The 13,352-nt window shown below is 44.1% G+C and overlaps 1 protein-coding gene across 4 annotated transcripts in view; it reads right to left on the bottom strand.

The window, feature by feature from the left end:
* LOC110002146 (nuclear receptor coactivator 2) overlaps positions 1-13,352 on the bottom strand; it is a 68,598-nt gene that overhangs the window by 19,105 nt on the left and 36,141 nt on the right. For all 4 annotated transcript variants that reach the window (XM_065953578.1, XM_065953580.1, XM_065953577.1 and 1 more), the window contains 7 exons: positions 11,104-11,207; positions 9,418-9,595; positions 7,357-7,545; positions 4,639-4,740; positions 3,318-3,458; positions 2,715-2,862; positions 1-951 (listed from right to left, as the gene is read on the bottom strand). The exon at positions 1-951 is cut by the window's left edge and continues 289 nt beyond it. In XM_065953578.1, the coding sequence (XP_065809650.1) occupies positions 1-951; positions 2,715-2,862; positions 3,318-3,458; positions 4,639-4,740; positions 7,357-7,545; positions 9,418-9,595; positions 11,104-11,207 (1,813 nt within the window). The remainder of the gene's footprint in view (positions 952-2,714; positions 2,863-3,317; positions 3,459-4,638; positions 4,741-7,356; positions 7,546-9,417; positions 9,596-11,103; positions 11,208-13,352) is intronic.

The raw sequence follows: 13,352 nt of genomic DNA, 5'->3' as shown, positions 1-13,352 counted from the left end.
TTCTGCAGGAGTCTGTGGAGAATCTTGTGTTTCTCCTTTAACGAGGTGGAGTGGTTGTTGTGCCCGGCGCCGCCCATGCCCCCCAACCCGGCCAGCTGGTCCTTACAGCTCTGGTCGTCCCCCAGAGCGGGCGGCGAGCAGGGATCAGACGGTTCTAGCTTGGTGGTGAGGAGTTGGAGCAGTTTAGTGTGTCCTTTTGTGTTCAGCAGGCGGTTTGAGACGTCGCCAAGCTCCTCTAAGCTGTCGGGGTCACCGTCTTTCTCCTCCTCGTGCTCCCCTTCCTGGTCTTGGGATGACAACAAGTCCTGGTGCTCCCCAAAACCAAACAAGTCGGCGTCCAAGTTGGGATTGTTCTTGGCTGGTTGGCTTCCAGCGGCGCTGCTTTGAAGAGGGCTCTGAAGGCCGGCAGCCTTTTTGTCAGGCGACTCAGGATGTGGCCCCTCGCTGAGTCCCTGGGAAACCCTTTGGCCCTGGCTGAGGGCCTGCAGTGCACTGAGGGAGTTGAACCCTTGGCTGTTTCCTGTGCTGCTGCACACGGATGCTGGCGAGGAGACGCCGGCTGCGGGGGAGAAAGAACCGGGTGGATGTTGGGGAAGGTGAGGGCTGCTACAGCTGCTGCTGCTGCTGCTGTTGGCCCCCATGCCGGGGCTTTGGCGATGATGAGGAGATAACATGGCGCCCTGAGCCCCCGAGGTGACGCTGGGGCTTCCCTGGGCGGCTGAGGGACTGCCCAGCTTGAGCGAGTGGCCGTTTCCCTGAGGCGTGGACGACCGGCTCGATGCAGCCCCAAAAGCTCGCCCCTGTGCCCCGGAGGCTGCGGTGGAGTGGTGGGAGTTGCTGGTGACACTGGCGTCCGGGGAACGGGAGGGGCCGCTCATACTTGTTGGGGTCATTGGCTTGGTCACGCCTTGGCTACCAGGTGTGTTTGCAGGGATACCGCCCATGTTCTCCCTGAAAAGGAAAAAGGAAAACAGAAACAAGACTCAGGGATGTATGATTGGATATGGGCTCATCCTGGATATCAAGAAAAAAGACCCTGGGTGCTTTTTCCCTGGCGTCCGCCTGCTTCTGCATCGCTCTTTCCTCATCAAAAACAATTGCAAAAAGACGCTAGTGCTGAGAAAAAAACCCCTAGATGGACACTGGTCCTTAATGTAAAACTGTTGACATGTGAAAGTTTGATATCTACTCCTTCCAACAAAGTAACAACCGCAAAGAAACCAGTTTGCCAGTTTCAAAGAAAACAGTATCATTATAGTCGGGGGGTTTTCTGGAAAACATCTATTTATAGCACTGAATATCTCTTTTGGATTTGGTGGAAAGTACACCACGAAGATATTAAACAACTCCCACAGTCCTCTCACAAACAGAGGGCATTTTCTGAAACAGTGTACACAGTTGAGAAAACAAAGTTGTAACGCAGAAAGAGCTTTCACCGCGGAGCGACTTCAGCCTCATACCAAACTAACAAAGCTCCGATTGTAACTGAGTGAGTGCCCGAGCGATCATTTTCAATGTGAGACTTGTGGAAGTAAAAAAGGCCAAATTCTCGCCATTGATCCCTGAATACTCCGGGTAACAGTCCTGGCATTGTTTTTCTGATCGCCGTCCAATTTATAACTCTGACTGAATGGTCAGACCAAAAGGCTGGGGCGCCGGGTGTGTTGCTCCCAGTGGTGGAACAGAGGGGGGGGGGGGGGGGGGGTGGAGGTTCTGTAAACTGTACTGACTGGTGGTCTACACATACAGCGGCGGCTCTGAATGACAGGCTCTTTGTTGTTAATGCAAAGTGATGTTTCCTCCTCTTTGTCGACATCAAGAGGAAAGCACAAACAGAGAGCGAACATGTGACGGAGAAAGAGACCAACAGGGCAAAGAAAAGGAAGGATGCTTGAAAATAAGATCTCAAAATAATATTTTTGAGATCTATTTTGTCATTTACATCAAGTTGCCATAAAATGAAAGAGCAGTTAATAACTAAAAAAGCTGGTTTGAGGTAATTTTACATTTTTAAAACATAAAGAAATCTGCTTTTCGGGACCTAACCTTCCAACATTCTCCGAGGAACGCTCTGAAACTGAAATTGCAACACTTGATGGACATATTTAGATACTACAGTGCACCATAGGTTTTGGAAACGGCTTATTTGCAATTTGAAATTAAAGGAAGAATGTGCGACTTTTTGATCTAGCGCTCTTGAGCACCAGCATTAAAACCAAAACAAACTGCTGTTAGGCGACACCTCCGCTAATCTGAAGCCTCCGCTCTCCTCCAGCGACACACCTCCAACCCCTCTACACTCGCACAAAGGAGTTATGAATTATAACGCAACATCATTAAGCACAATCGGCGGACAAAATTGTCCTTTGCTCGAGCTGCAGCTGCCTGTGTCCTGCATTGTTGTGTTAGCATGCTAATGTTAGCGCTCTTTAATTAGCCTGTAGCTTCATATTGCTCATAAATTGACACAGACGTTACATTCAAATAATCAGTGAGTATGTTCTTCTTCTTCTCTCTAGTTCTTGACTAAAACAGCTTTTCTACACAAGGGGAGGAGCCGTCCATGTAAACACAGCTCTGACAACAACACAGCCAGCGGGACTCGAGCTTCTCACTCATTGTAGACAGTCATGGCTCAGAGAGACAGTCACACAGGACAGACTGGATTTATGATTTATTTATGTGTAAAATGTTGCACATTCTGAAAAAGGTACCTCTGCAGGATGTGCAGGGACATGTAGAGCTGTGGTTCGTTGGTGGCAGGAGATCTGACCAGCTTGCTCTTGGTGTGAGCTGAGACTAAGGTGCCGTCTGCCAGGGAGAATCTGTACAGAGGGCTGAGGGCATGGCCGATCCTCAACACTGCAAAGACACAGAGAGAAGGATGATGAAAAACATGATCAACATTACACACAACTGGCAGCCTTAGTTTGCGTAGGACACATTGACACCTTAAAGGTTAAGGAAAGTCAGTATAGCATACAATAAGAGGCTGTTTTATTTGGACTTTGCAAATAATCTCTACTTGACTTCCTAGAGAGCTACAGTGTGACTTAATATCCTGAACACTTCCAGCATGGATTAAGTAGATTATCCTCTCCTTTGATTGATTCCTCCAAGAAGCTCAAAGGCCAAAAATAAAATCAACAAATCCACACTGAAGGTTAAAGAAAAGGAATCAAAGCTACCAGAACCAACACATCTTGAAGGCGTTAAAAGATTTAAACACCTAAAAATGAAACAAGTGTATGTTAAAACCCCTCCGTTTGTGAATCAGTTACACACTGCAGGGGGAAGAGTTGACGCGTCTTGCTCACCCTCCTGCTGGTGTTTCTTGGCGAAGGACATCTCCCCGTCGTTCTGCAGGTGAAACCTCTGAATGCACCTCCGGACCAGGTCCTCCCAGCCGGGCTTCATGGACGCACGCAGCAGACTCGTGTCCAGGGATGTGATCTTTCCTGAAAAAGTCAACGTTAACGGATTAATGAAATGTTCTCTGATGTTTGCAGGTGATGGTGCAGTTTGGATAATTCTGTAGTGGAGTAACCATCTGCCAACTTCTGAGGAGGCACGCACAGCAAATTATGAACAAACTTGTTAAGAGTGTACCACCCCGAGGGAATGTATTTAACCAAGGCTCTGAATGTTCTACAACATATTTATCAAATTGGATGTAGAAAATAATCATAGCAAATTGGCACAAAAAAATAAATCCCAAGGGCTAAAATGCAGCGGTGCCAAAAACTGCAGTTCCGCAAATGACCACATGAGGTTTTGTTTCAAAAGACAGTAAATTCCCATTGTGCCAAACCAAGCGGCAACCTCTGGTGTTGAAAAATGAAGCCAACGAGGAAGTGCTAAATCCTGCAGTTCATGGAGTGTCCACTAGAGGCTGGCTCCAGGAACACAGGAAGTCACATACACACTACAGTCAGAAAAGCAGTTTTTACAGCATAAATCAACATGTTTACAGCCTGGTACAAAAAATGAAAAAGGTCTGATTAGTTATTGTCATGATGGGCACACACTGTAGCGGGTTGAATTTTTGATTTGATGAACGATACGTGTTATCTATAGTTAGGCGCTTAGCTGACATGATTGACAGGTGGGGGTGATGTAATGGTTTGTCAAGAGTCTTAAAACCCGCCTCAGCTCCAGCTCTCAGTCTGTCGTTAGGTTGACTGAAAGTTAGACTGAGGCAGGATTTCCAACATGGCGGCTATCGATTTACAGTCCATGCGCCAAAAGTTTCAGCAGGTTTGGAGTCAACTTTGAGCTCATTTTTCCACTGAAAACAAATATATTGACGTTGAATCTGTATATAATCCAGGTTTAAAGTGATGCATAATAAAGGGCTCAGTCAGTTTGAGTCATAGATGGGTGCTGCTGGGTCTTCACGAGGTGTCAACTCAGCTTATTTGAGTCACAGAACTTTGGTACAGCACCTCTCTTTCAATAACAGTCACTACTGTTTCCAAAAAACCGACATAGGGACTGCGAGACTGCCAAACTCAAAGCTTTAAAATAAAGCACTGATACGCCTAATGGGTGACACTACGTCTACTTTTCATGACAGCCTGTGGCGAAACAGCTTCAAGTGACTTCTTTACAGCAGACCGTCCCACTTCAGTCCTATACCTTGAAGGTCCTGTCGTGTGGTGAAGCTCTCGTACGATGGCATCACAGGTCTCTCTTTGACCGGCACTCTTCTGGCCACACAGATGAGACACGACTGGAAGTCTGCATGATTGGAAAAAAGAACAAGTTGAAAATAATCCTTCACTTCAACTAAATGCAAAAAGTATAAAAGAGAAAAGCCTTTGACACTTGAGCTGCTACGACGCCATTTTCCATCGTTACTGCCTTTCTCCTATGGTGTAAGTTCAAACCCTTAAAGGTGTGTTTAAATGTGTGTGTGTGTGTGTGTGTGTGTGTGTGTGTTTGTAGGTAAGTGTGAGCTCATTCTTACTCTCCTGGGTGGTCTTGTTCTGTCTGCCCACCTGTTATGGCTTCACAGCATCCCTCATTAAAAACACAAGGTGATAGGTCGGCCTTACTCCTCACGCTGTCTGTCTGCCTCGCTGTAAATCCACAGAGATCATTTCTGCCTCATAGAGTTCACTAAAGTGTATTTTTAAGACCTCATGCCCCAAACTCAGCCTGGTTTGATTCCAAAAATGAATCAGAACATCCTCAGCCTTTTTGTTGCACAGTGAAATCTTGGGGTGGCAGTAAGACAGGAAAGTTGAGAGAGAGAGAGAGGGAGAGAGAAAGAGAGAGAGAGAGTGGAGAAAATATGCAGGACTGTCTCAGTCTTTATGGTACGCGCCCTTCCAGGTAAGCTACCAGGGTGTCAACTCCTCATCTTAATGAGTCTCACCTCAGCCGTATGGAGCTTGGGAGTGTGCCACTGGAGATGTCAGGTCGTGAAACTGCACAGTATGAGTGGCACCTTTTTTTTGCAGATGTTTTGTGTTGGCAAAGTTTTGAGCAAATTGAGCCCGTGTTGCTGCTTTTTTTTTTTTAAATTGGAATTTTTGTTTTTTTTAAGGTGGCAGTCTGTTTCTCATGTTTTAAAACTGAAGCAGATATCCAAGTATGAGGAAAAGACAAATCAAATGAAAGCACTGGTTGTAATGGCGGCAATCAAAGAAATCCACTGAAAGTAATCGCTATGACAACTCAGATTGGTATTCTGTGTGTGTGTGTGTGTGTGTGTGTGTGTGTGTGTGTGTGTGTGTGTGTGTGTGTGTGTGTGTGTGTGTGTGTGTGTGTGTGTGTGTGTGTGTGTGTGTGTGTGGTGAAGGAAAGAAAAGATCTCTACAGAAACCAAAAGCAGCCGCTCTTTTTAAAGTCACCTAACTCCTTTCACACTTGGTCAGTTTGTGTGTTTCTTTGTTAGTTTGATGTTTTAAATGGTTACTTTGAGCCAAACACAACATTTCTGTAAAAAACTGCAAGGTTTCTGCAAATCTTTTCGTTAAAGTTTAAAAAAAATGTAAACTCTTAAAAACCTCTGTAGTAACGACTTCAGTCATTTTGTCAGACACATCAAAAAATAATCTGAGCCTGTCAGAGTTAAATACGTTTTCTCCTCATTTAATATCCAAACTTTTTTTTGTTTGAAATATAAAAAAGAAGAAGGTTTAGAAGTTAAAGTTGACCTATTCTGCTGCACTCCATTTTAAAACTCACATATCATGTTTCAATGTTGGATGTTCAAACTAAATGTGGGCAAAGTTTCAGATCATGAAGTAAACGTATGTTGGAGTAATCCCAGGATGAGTCTACAGAGGGCGCTAAACGGCTCGTTCTGCTCATCGTGTGATAGTTTCCACGATATGAAAATCAAGAATTTCATGAGACGGCTCTTTGTGAGCAGCCCTCCCCTGGTAGCCCTGCAGCGTTCTGCCTCCTGGAAGGCTTCAGTAGAGCTGGCCAATCAGAAGAAAGTGGGCACATGGGGAGGGGGGCCTGAAAGATACAGATGATGAAACTAACCTGTTCAGGCAGAGGCTGAAATCAAAGTTTTTACTGACGACAGAATCAGATAAATTTGGAGTTTTTGAGCGGCAAATCCTGCAACAGGTTGAAAGGTGAAAATGAGGAGAATGTGATCTTTAACACACGTTAACCCAACATTAACCTCCCGGTCACAGTTTCATCAGCAACATAAACAACCTCCATCTTAACCTGCAACCCCCTCCGTCTGTCAACCAGACATCGTCCTCATGCTGGTGAAGATTGGCACAATATCTGGTTGCCAGACATCTAAAATTAGAGCGCCAGACAGACGATTTCCCAAGTGTGTGTGTGTGTGTGTGTGTGTGTGTGTGTGTTTGATGAGATAAGATGTGAAGATGACAAAGTGCCACACACTAATTAGTCCCTCCCGGTGGATGGGAGGAAAGGAAAGGAGGAGTGGTGACGAAAGGAGGACAGGACACCAGAGAGTGGGGAAAGTAGGGATGGAAGAGTGACGGGAAAATGACAGAAAGTCAAGACGGACATGGAAAGATGGAGAGAGAGAGAGAGAGAGAGAGAGAGAGAGACAGAGAGAGAGAGAGAGAGAGAGAGAGACAGAGAGAGAGACATGGAGGAGGGGGAAGGCAGCTCTGAGACAAGAAAGACAGAGAAACATTAGAAGAGGAGAGACAGAAATGACAAGAACTGTTTCACCTCATCGAGGGAAAAAGAGAAAAAGAGTGAGACTCAAAGAGCTCAAAATTAAAGACGGAAACAGAAATTTAAATAAAAGACTCAGAGTTAAAGAAAATGGAACCAAAAGAAATGAAAGAAAAAGAAAGAGGCCTCGATAAAAAGCACAAAGAAGCATAAAAAAAACCCCCATCATACCTTCGCCTTCTTCCTTGATGGACTTTGGTTCAGAGACGGCGAAACACTGCATGGTCTCGTACTTCTGCTGCGACGCGTCCTGCTGGTCGGACGCCGGCCGGGCTTCGCCGTCGGCGTGAGGGTTGACCAACATACGACAGTTGAAGGTGTGGCTGTTTCTGTTGGACGAATCACTGCTGCGATGATTGACTGAAAGATTATTTAAAAAAAAAAGAGAGACACCAAAACGATGTGAAATGAAAAAGCTGGGGATCGTAATCTACTTCAAATCTCACAAAAACAATTAAGCTAATTATGCTAACTTTTCTCCAAAGCGACCTTTATAACAACGTGGCTCTTGATGCTTTCAAAGAGAGATTTGTAAAGGGTTATTTTTCATTTAAAAATAGCTAAAGATCAAAGACATGTTAACACATGTAATTCCTCTTGAGCTGCGTTCAGTGTCACAAAGTTTCCAGGAGGATAACAGAAGTAGGCCACCGGCTGTAGGTGGATTATTTCAGCATATTGAGCCATTAAACATGGACATGATCCCAGTTTAAACTGAGGTTAACACTAAGGTGCTAACAGATATTTCTCAATCTAAGTGTGTAGACTGAACTCAGACATTGTTAACAGGATTTATTACTGAGCTGGATCGTTTTGAAAAAAGGTCGGTTCAATCATGTTTGGGTAATGAGACGCTGATTTAGAAAATAATAGAAATACTTTACTGTCATCAGGATACAATGAAACTATGAATAATATCTAAATCTACTGATGGTCATTCACACCCTGATGGCTGACCTGCGGGAGCAACTTGGGGTTAAGAGTCTTGCCCGAGGTCACATCGGACATGTGGCTACAGGAGCTGGGGATCGAACCCCCAACCTTCCTGTTGAGAAACAACCGACTCAACACTAAGCCACAGCCCCTAATGTTAGCTGTGTCCTCTGGTTCACTGAAGCATTATGTACTGTATGTTTGTTTTTGTTTTTTAATAAAACTGTGTTCATTCAGATGTATCTTGTCAATACATTTCTCAAAGTTATCCAAGACACAGATGCATATTAGCGCAAAATTAGCACAATTTACAGGTTGACTGAGGTCAGAATCCAAGAAAAAAAAAGTTTATTTTGGAACACATGACAAAATGCCATTCAATTGTGCATATTTAGGTTTTCTTCATAAGAAGGACGCTATAGAGAGCCACAGGAATGAGTCCTAAAACCCAGAAGTAAGTTAGCATTTGAGCGCCATGGGGTCTAACGTCTAAAAGTCAACGTGGATTTAGAATGTGTTTGTGGTTAGACTCCTGAAATAAGGTCTGTGGTTAACACAAGCTGAAGAGATGTTGGTGTTTTGTTAGAGCACATAAACTACGTTAGGTAATACCTCCACTTGTGAAGTTTGAAGTTTTTACTCGTCTTTAAAAAGGCGGTTGCTAACAAGCGGCTAAATGTGACTACAGTGGTTGTCGGGGACATTAAAGGTCATCACGCCGGACACAGAGGGCGGGAACTCTCTCACTAGTCGGAGATGTCTCCTGTAGGTTTAATCTTTAGGTTCAGGTGAATATTATGTTAGTAAACTATTTATTAAACTACGTGGATTAGTTTATCGGAGATCGTCTGAAGCATAACGCTAGTGACGTCACAATCATCTGACCGTGGTGTAGTTAGCTTGTAGCATAACGTTAGCTTTTTACTTCTGTCGGCTGCATTAACTCTTCAAACATCATAAAAATGGCGTTCATCTGTGAAGATTATCCTGCTGAACAAAACGCCTACGCTTCAGAAACGTGCGTTTGTCCAAACTCCAATGAAAACATCCCATAGGCAAATTCTCGTTAGACCTCATGGTGATGCTACTTCAGGGTTAGCCTACAAAAATAGGTCATATGGTTAATTCTCTATAGGGAGGAAGTGTTGGCAGATTTTTATCCAATCAGGGGTGAATTGTGAGTGTTGAGTGTTTAAACCAAAACAAAGTGAAGACCCAGAACTGTAAGCTTCATTTGTAGGTAAAGTGCATTCTGGGAGAGTCGTTGATATATTCCAGTAACCTCTCCGCTGCTCTTACCCAGACTCTTGGGCAGCAGGTTCTTGACTAACTCGGCGTGATCGCCGACGTGCAGCACGCTGTAGACGCTGGTGTTCATCAGCTCCTCCTGCTGGTAGCGCAAATACTGGCTGACGTTCTCCGAGACGAACACGATGTTGCCCTCCATGTTGACCACGAAGAAGAAGCCGTCCAGGGCCTGACGGAGGGAAGAGGAGACGGGGGGGGAGTTTAATAAAAAAACAAAAAAGCACAGGAAGAGAGGTGTAACAAATTAACAGGAAGAGAGAGATTAAAGAGAGAGAGAGAGAGAGAGAGGGAGAGAGAGAGAGGGAGAGAGAGAGAGGGAGAGGCAAACATTTAAAGCCCACAGGAGAGAGAGCACAAAGTTAAAAGGGATAAAGAGAAGAGACTGGATGTTAATTAAAGTTCATTTGAACTTTCCACCCAAAGCTGATTAGCTTCAATTAAAAGATGGGGAAGCAAAAACTCGAGGTGTTACTCGGCCTGACTTTGGCCTCGCCTACGTGTTCAAACATTACAAACAGCAGTCTTAATATTCTTGTTATTTCACTCCTATCTGCTCTTATCGTATTTCCCCTCATATGCACGCTCTTCTTCTTGTCTTTTTTAATGCTGCTGCACTTGAATTTCCACATCAATAAAGGATCAAAAATACTCCATCAGCCTGATTTTAAAGGTTTTATCTTCTAGAAGTTTTCCTTCAGTTTCAGAAAGCTTGTCCCTGGCAAACTTGAGCACACCGTGTTCTTGAGAAAAAGCCTCCCTCTTTAGCACATTGTGTGTGTTCTCGCGTGTGAATCTTTCCATTCTTCTATTTCCTGTCAACTCAGCGTTCTTCCCCTTAAACGTACGGACTGTGATTGGTCCTTTTAGCCTGCCGCATGTCTGCACGAGCCTCCTGCTGAACCTGCCTGCTTATCAACCGCACGCTGGTGCAAGATAGAAAAAAACAAGAGAATCATAAAGAAAAAAAGAATAGTGTAGAAAAGAAAGGGTTGCTGCTGGTGGAAGATATATAAATCCTGTGTGTGTGTGTGTGTGTGTGTGTGTGTGTGTGTGTGTGTGTGTGTGTGTGTGTGTGTGTGTGTGTGTGTGTGTGAATGAGTGTGAGAGCATGTGTCTGTGGTCAAGCTCCTCCCCGTCTTTGCTAATCTGGCTTTTAAGAAAAGGTATTTATACCTCATTGGGTCCCATGTAATACGTCACCACACACACGCACACACACGCACACACACTAACAGACACACGCGCGTGCAGACAGGTTGGCCTTATGGCGACATTGCCGCTAACCAGAGGAACTCTTATCTCGCTCTGTGTGGCTGTGAGTGCAGCACCATTTAAAGTCAGAGAGCCGCTCCACCAGCTCTTCACATTCACATCCACTTGTTTGCTTTTCTGCCACGATTGCACTTCTATTTACACAAAACCTATCGCAGAAAACATTCAAATATTGGCAGACATTTATTTTTATTTTATTTTTTTTAACACATATTCAGTTGAAGTAATTCTCCGTACAATTGATTATAATTTCGCGGCCATTTTTGACAAACAGAAATCGTTGTTTAAGTCATTTTTTTTCACGTCATCTATGCTCCTCTAGCTGTTCTGTGTTTCTATCACTTCAACCTATTCGCTGTGAAATAATGTGGGGGGGAAAAAAAAGCAAAGTTTGTCTGATCATACCTCCAGCATCATGGGCCCGAGGGTGTCTTTATCGATGACGCCCGGTCCTGTGGAGGAGACGTCGGCCTTCTGCACCTCCTCGGCATCAGCCACTGGAGCTTTTTCTGCACAAGAGAAGAGAGAGAGAGGGTTAAATCACTAAAGCTATCTCGCTTCAGAGTTAGCAAACTTTTATTTGGGCATTCATTGCATTAATATTTCTTGCGTGAACTACAGGAGAATTAAAAGTGCACTCAAGGATTTCTGCCCAGTCTTTATGTGAAATGCAAATCTCAAAGCACGGCCACCATTTTTAAATCTTTCAAAAACTGGAATTCATTTGCAGTGAGTCAACCCTCCTCCCTGCTATCTCTCACTTTCCACCACATTCACACACATAACTTCTATATCTATCCTACTGTACCACATGGCCATCACAGCCCACCGGCAACAGACCCAGGCTCCCTACATGCAAGCTCGCTGATACTACCCTCCCCATCAAATGGCCTCCTAGTGCCCTGATAACTGATAATTAAATGAACCACTTATATGTACTAAATCAAAATGTCTGTCCTCTAGACTCTTGGATTGAACGCTGTCTGACTTTAATCGCACATGCAGTGAAACGTTCCCCTTCATCGCTGCTAGAGTGTGAGACAGCATGACAATAAAATTCAATGATAATCAGCCTAAAAACAACAACGATAGAATGCATTTTATCATTCATTAATAAATTCAACCTTTATTTATACTCGAAAGATCATTGAGGGGCAACCCTACTTTACAATGACATCGAGTCATTACAGAAATAATTAGAAACAAACAGACATTAAATCAAAAAGAAAAACAGGGGACAGATAAATACAAGACTGCTAAAATCAGTCTACAAAAGTCTAATATGTACAAAGATAATTAAGCGAGTACAAAACTGCAATAAATAAACACACTGATGTAAAACAGTTACAAACAGGTTGGGAGGCTTAAAATCAGGTTTCTAAAAATGCCCAAAAGGTAAAAGTTAATTTCCCTCAAGAAGATGCTGCATGTTGTTATCACCTGTAGTCACTTTTATTACATGTTTCTGTATCATCAGGTGGTGGAATATTATTTCAAGAACCATTTTAACAAGGAAACTGTTTTGAGGCTTAGATTAAGGGCTAAATGTATTTGTGTTTTTGAAGTCAGAAATGACAAAAACGACATCGTCTGTTAAGCAGAGGATTGTCAGTAATCATATCAGTGACGTCTGTAGAAGTCTTCACCCCAGAGAGTCCTGAAGGACTCTTGTGGATTGGGTGATTTTTAAGGTTTTTGGACAGCTCCGACGTCCTGAAAAGACACCTGCAAAGTCTGCAAAGTCTACATCAAGTGAAGTCCAGACATTTGGATTCAGCTAAACGCCGTCCTCCTCCACAAAGTGGTCCACAGCTAATCACTGAGAGAGGATCAAAAACTCTACAATGCACTTAAAGGAATTTAGTGAATGCATGACTTGCTAATGATGTGGTGAGGGAGCGTGTCAAATGTAGAAGCCCCTCCCCCCCCCCACCACCACATCAGAAGGACGGCAGTGATTGAATTAAACAGAGGACTGTATGTTAACACTGCAGCGAGGTTTCTGTGAAAAACATCTCGACAGAATAAAAGCTTTTATCAGTTCAGCTCTGCCTCTTAACGCTTGTTCTCTTCCTAGAAAACACGGACAGTGTTGTTTTTGTGACGTTGCCTTTGGCCACACACACACACACACACACACACACACACACACACACACACACACACACACACACACACACACACACACACACACACACACACACACACACACACACACACACACTATTTTGTGTACTTGCAGACCTTTCACTGATTACATTCATTGGTTTATTCTTTGCTTAGCCCTTATTTCACCTTCTGCTATGAGTCAATTATAACCCCGGTCCTGCACGGTTGTAATGATGCGGTGTGAAGCCTGCAGGTCTGAGTGCCTGGAGGCCAGTTCTCACTCTCCTCCCAGGCTGTACCACTGACTACTAAGCCTCCCGTGGCCCCATTAGGCCACATAGCTGACATTCCTGTTGTGGTACCAGAGCTGTACAGAGTCGTCAGCCCTTAAATCCCGTCACTGTGCTGGACTCTGGAGCCGCCGACATGTAGGTTAGAGCGAGGCTGTGAAATTTACAGGTTTGCCGGGTTTTCTCAAATCAATAAATATGCTTCACCTCGATCCGTTAATGAGCTGACTATGCGCTCTGCTTTCTGTGGACATG

The sequence above is a fragment of the Labrus bergylta genome, chromosome 4 (assembly GCF_963930695.1).
Source record: "Labrus bergylta chromosome 4, fLabBer1.1, whole genome shotgun sequence".
NCBI lineage: Eukaryota > Metazoa > Chordata > Actinopteri > Labriformes > Labridae > Labrus > Labrus bergylta.
This window is presented reverse-complemented; position numbering and strand designations above follow the sequence as displayed.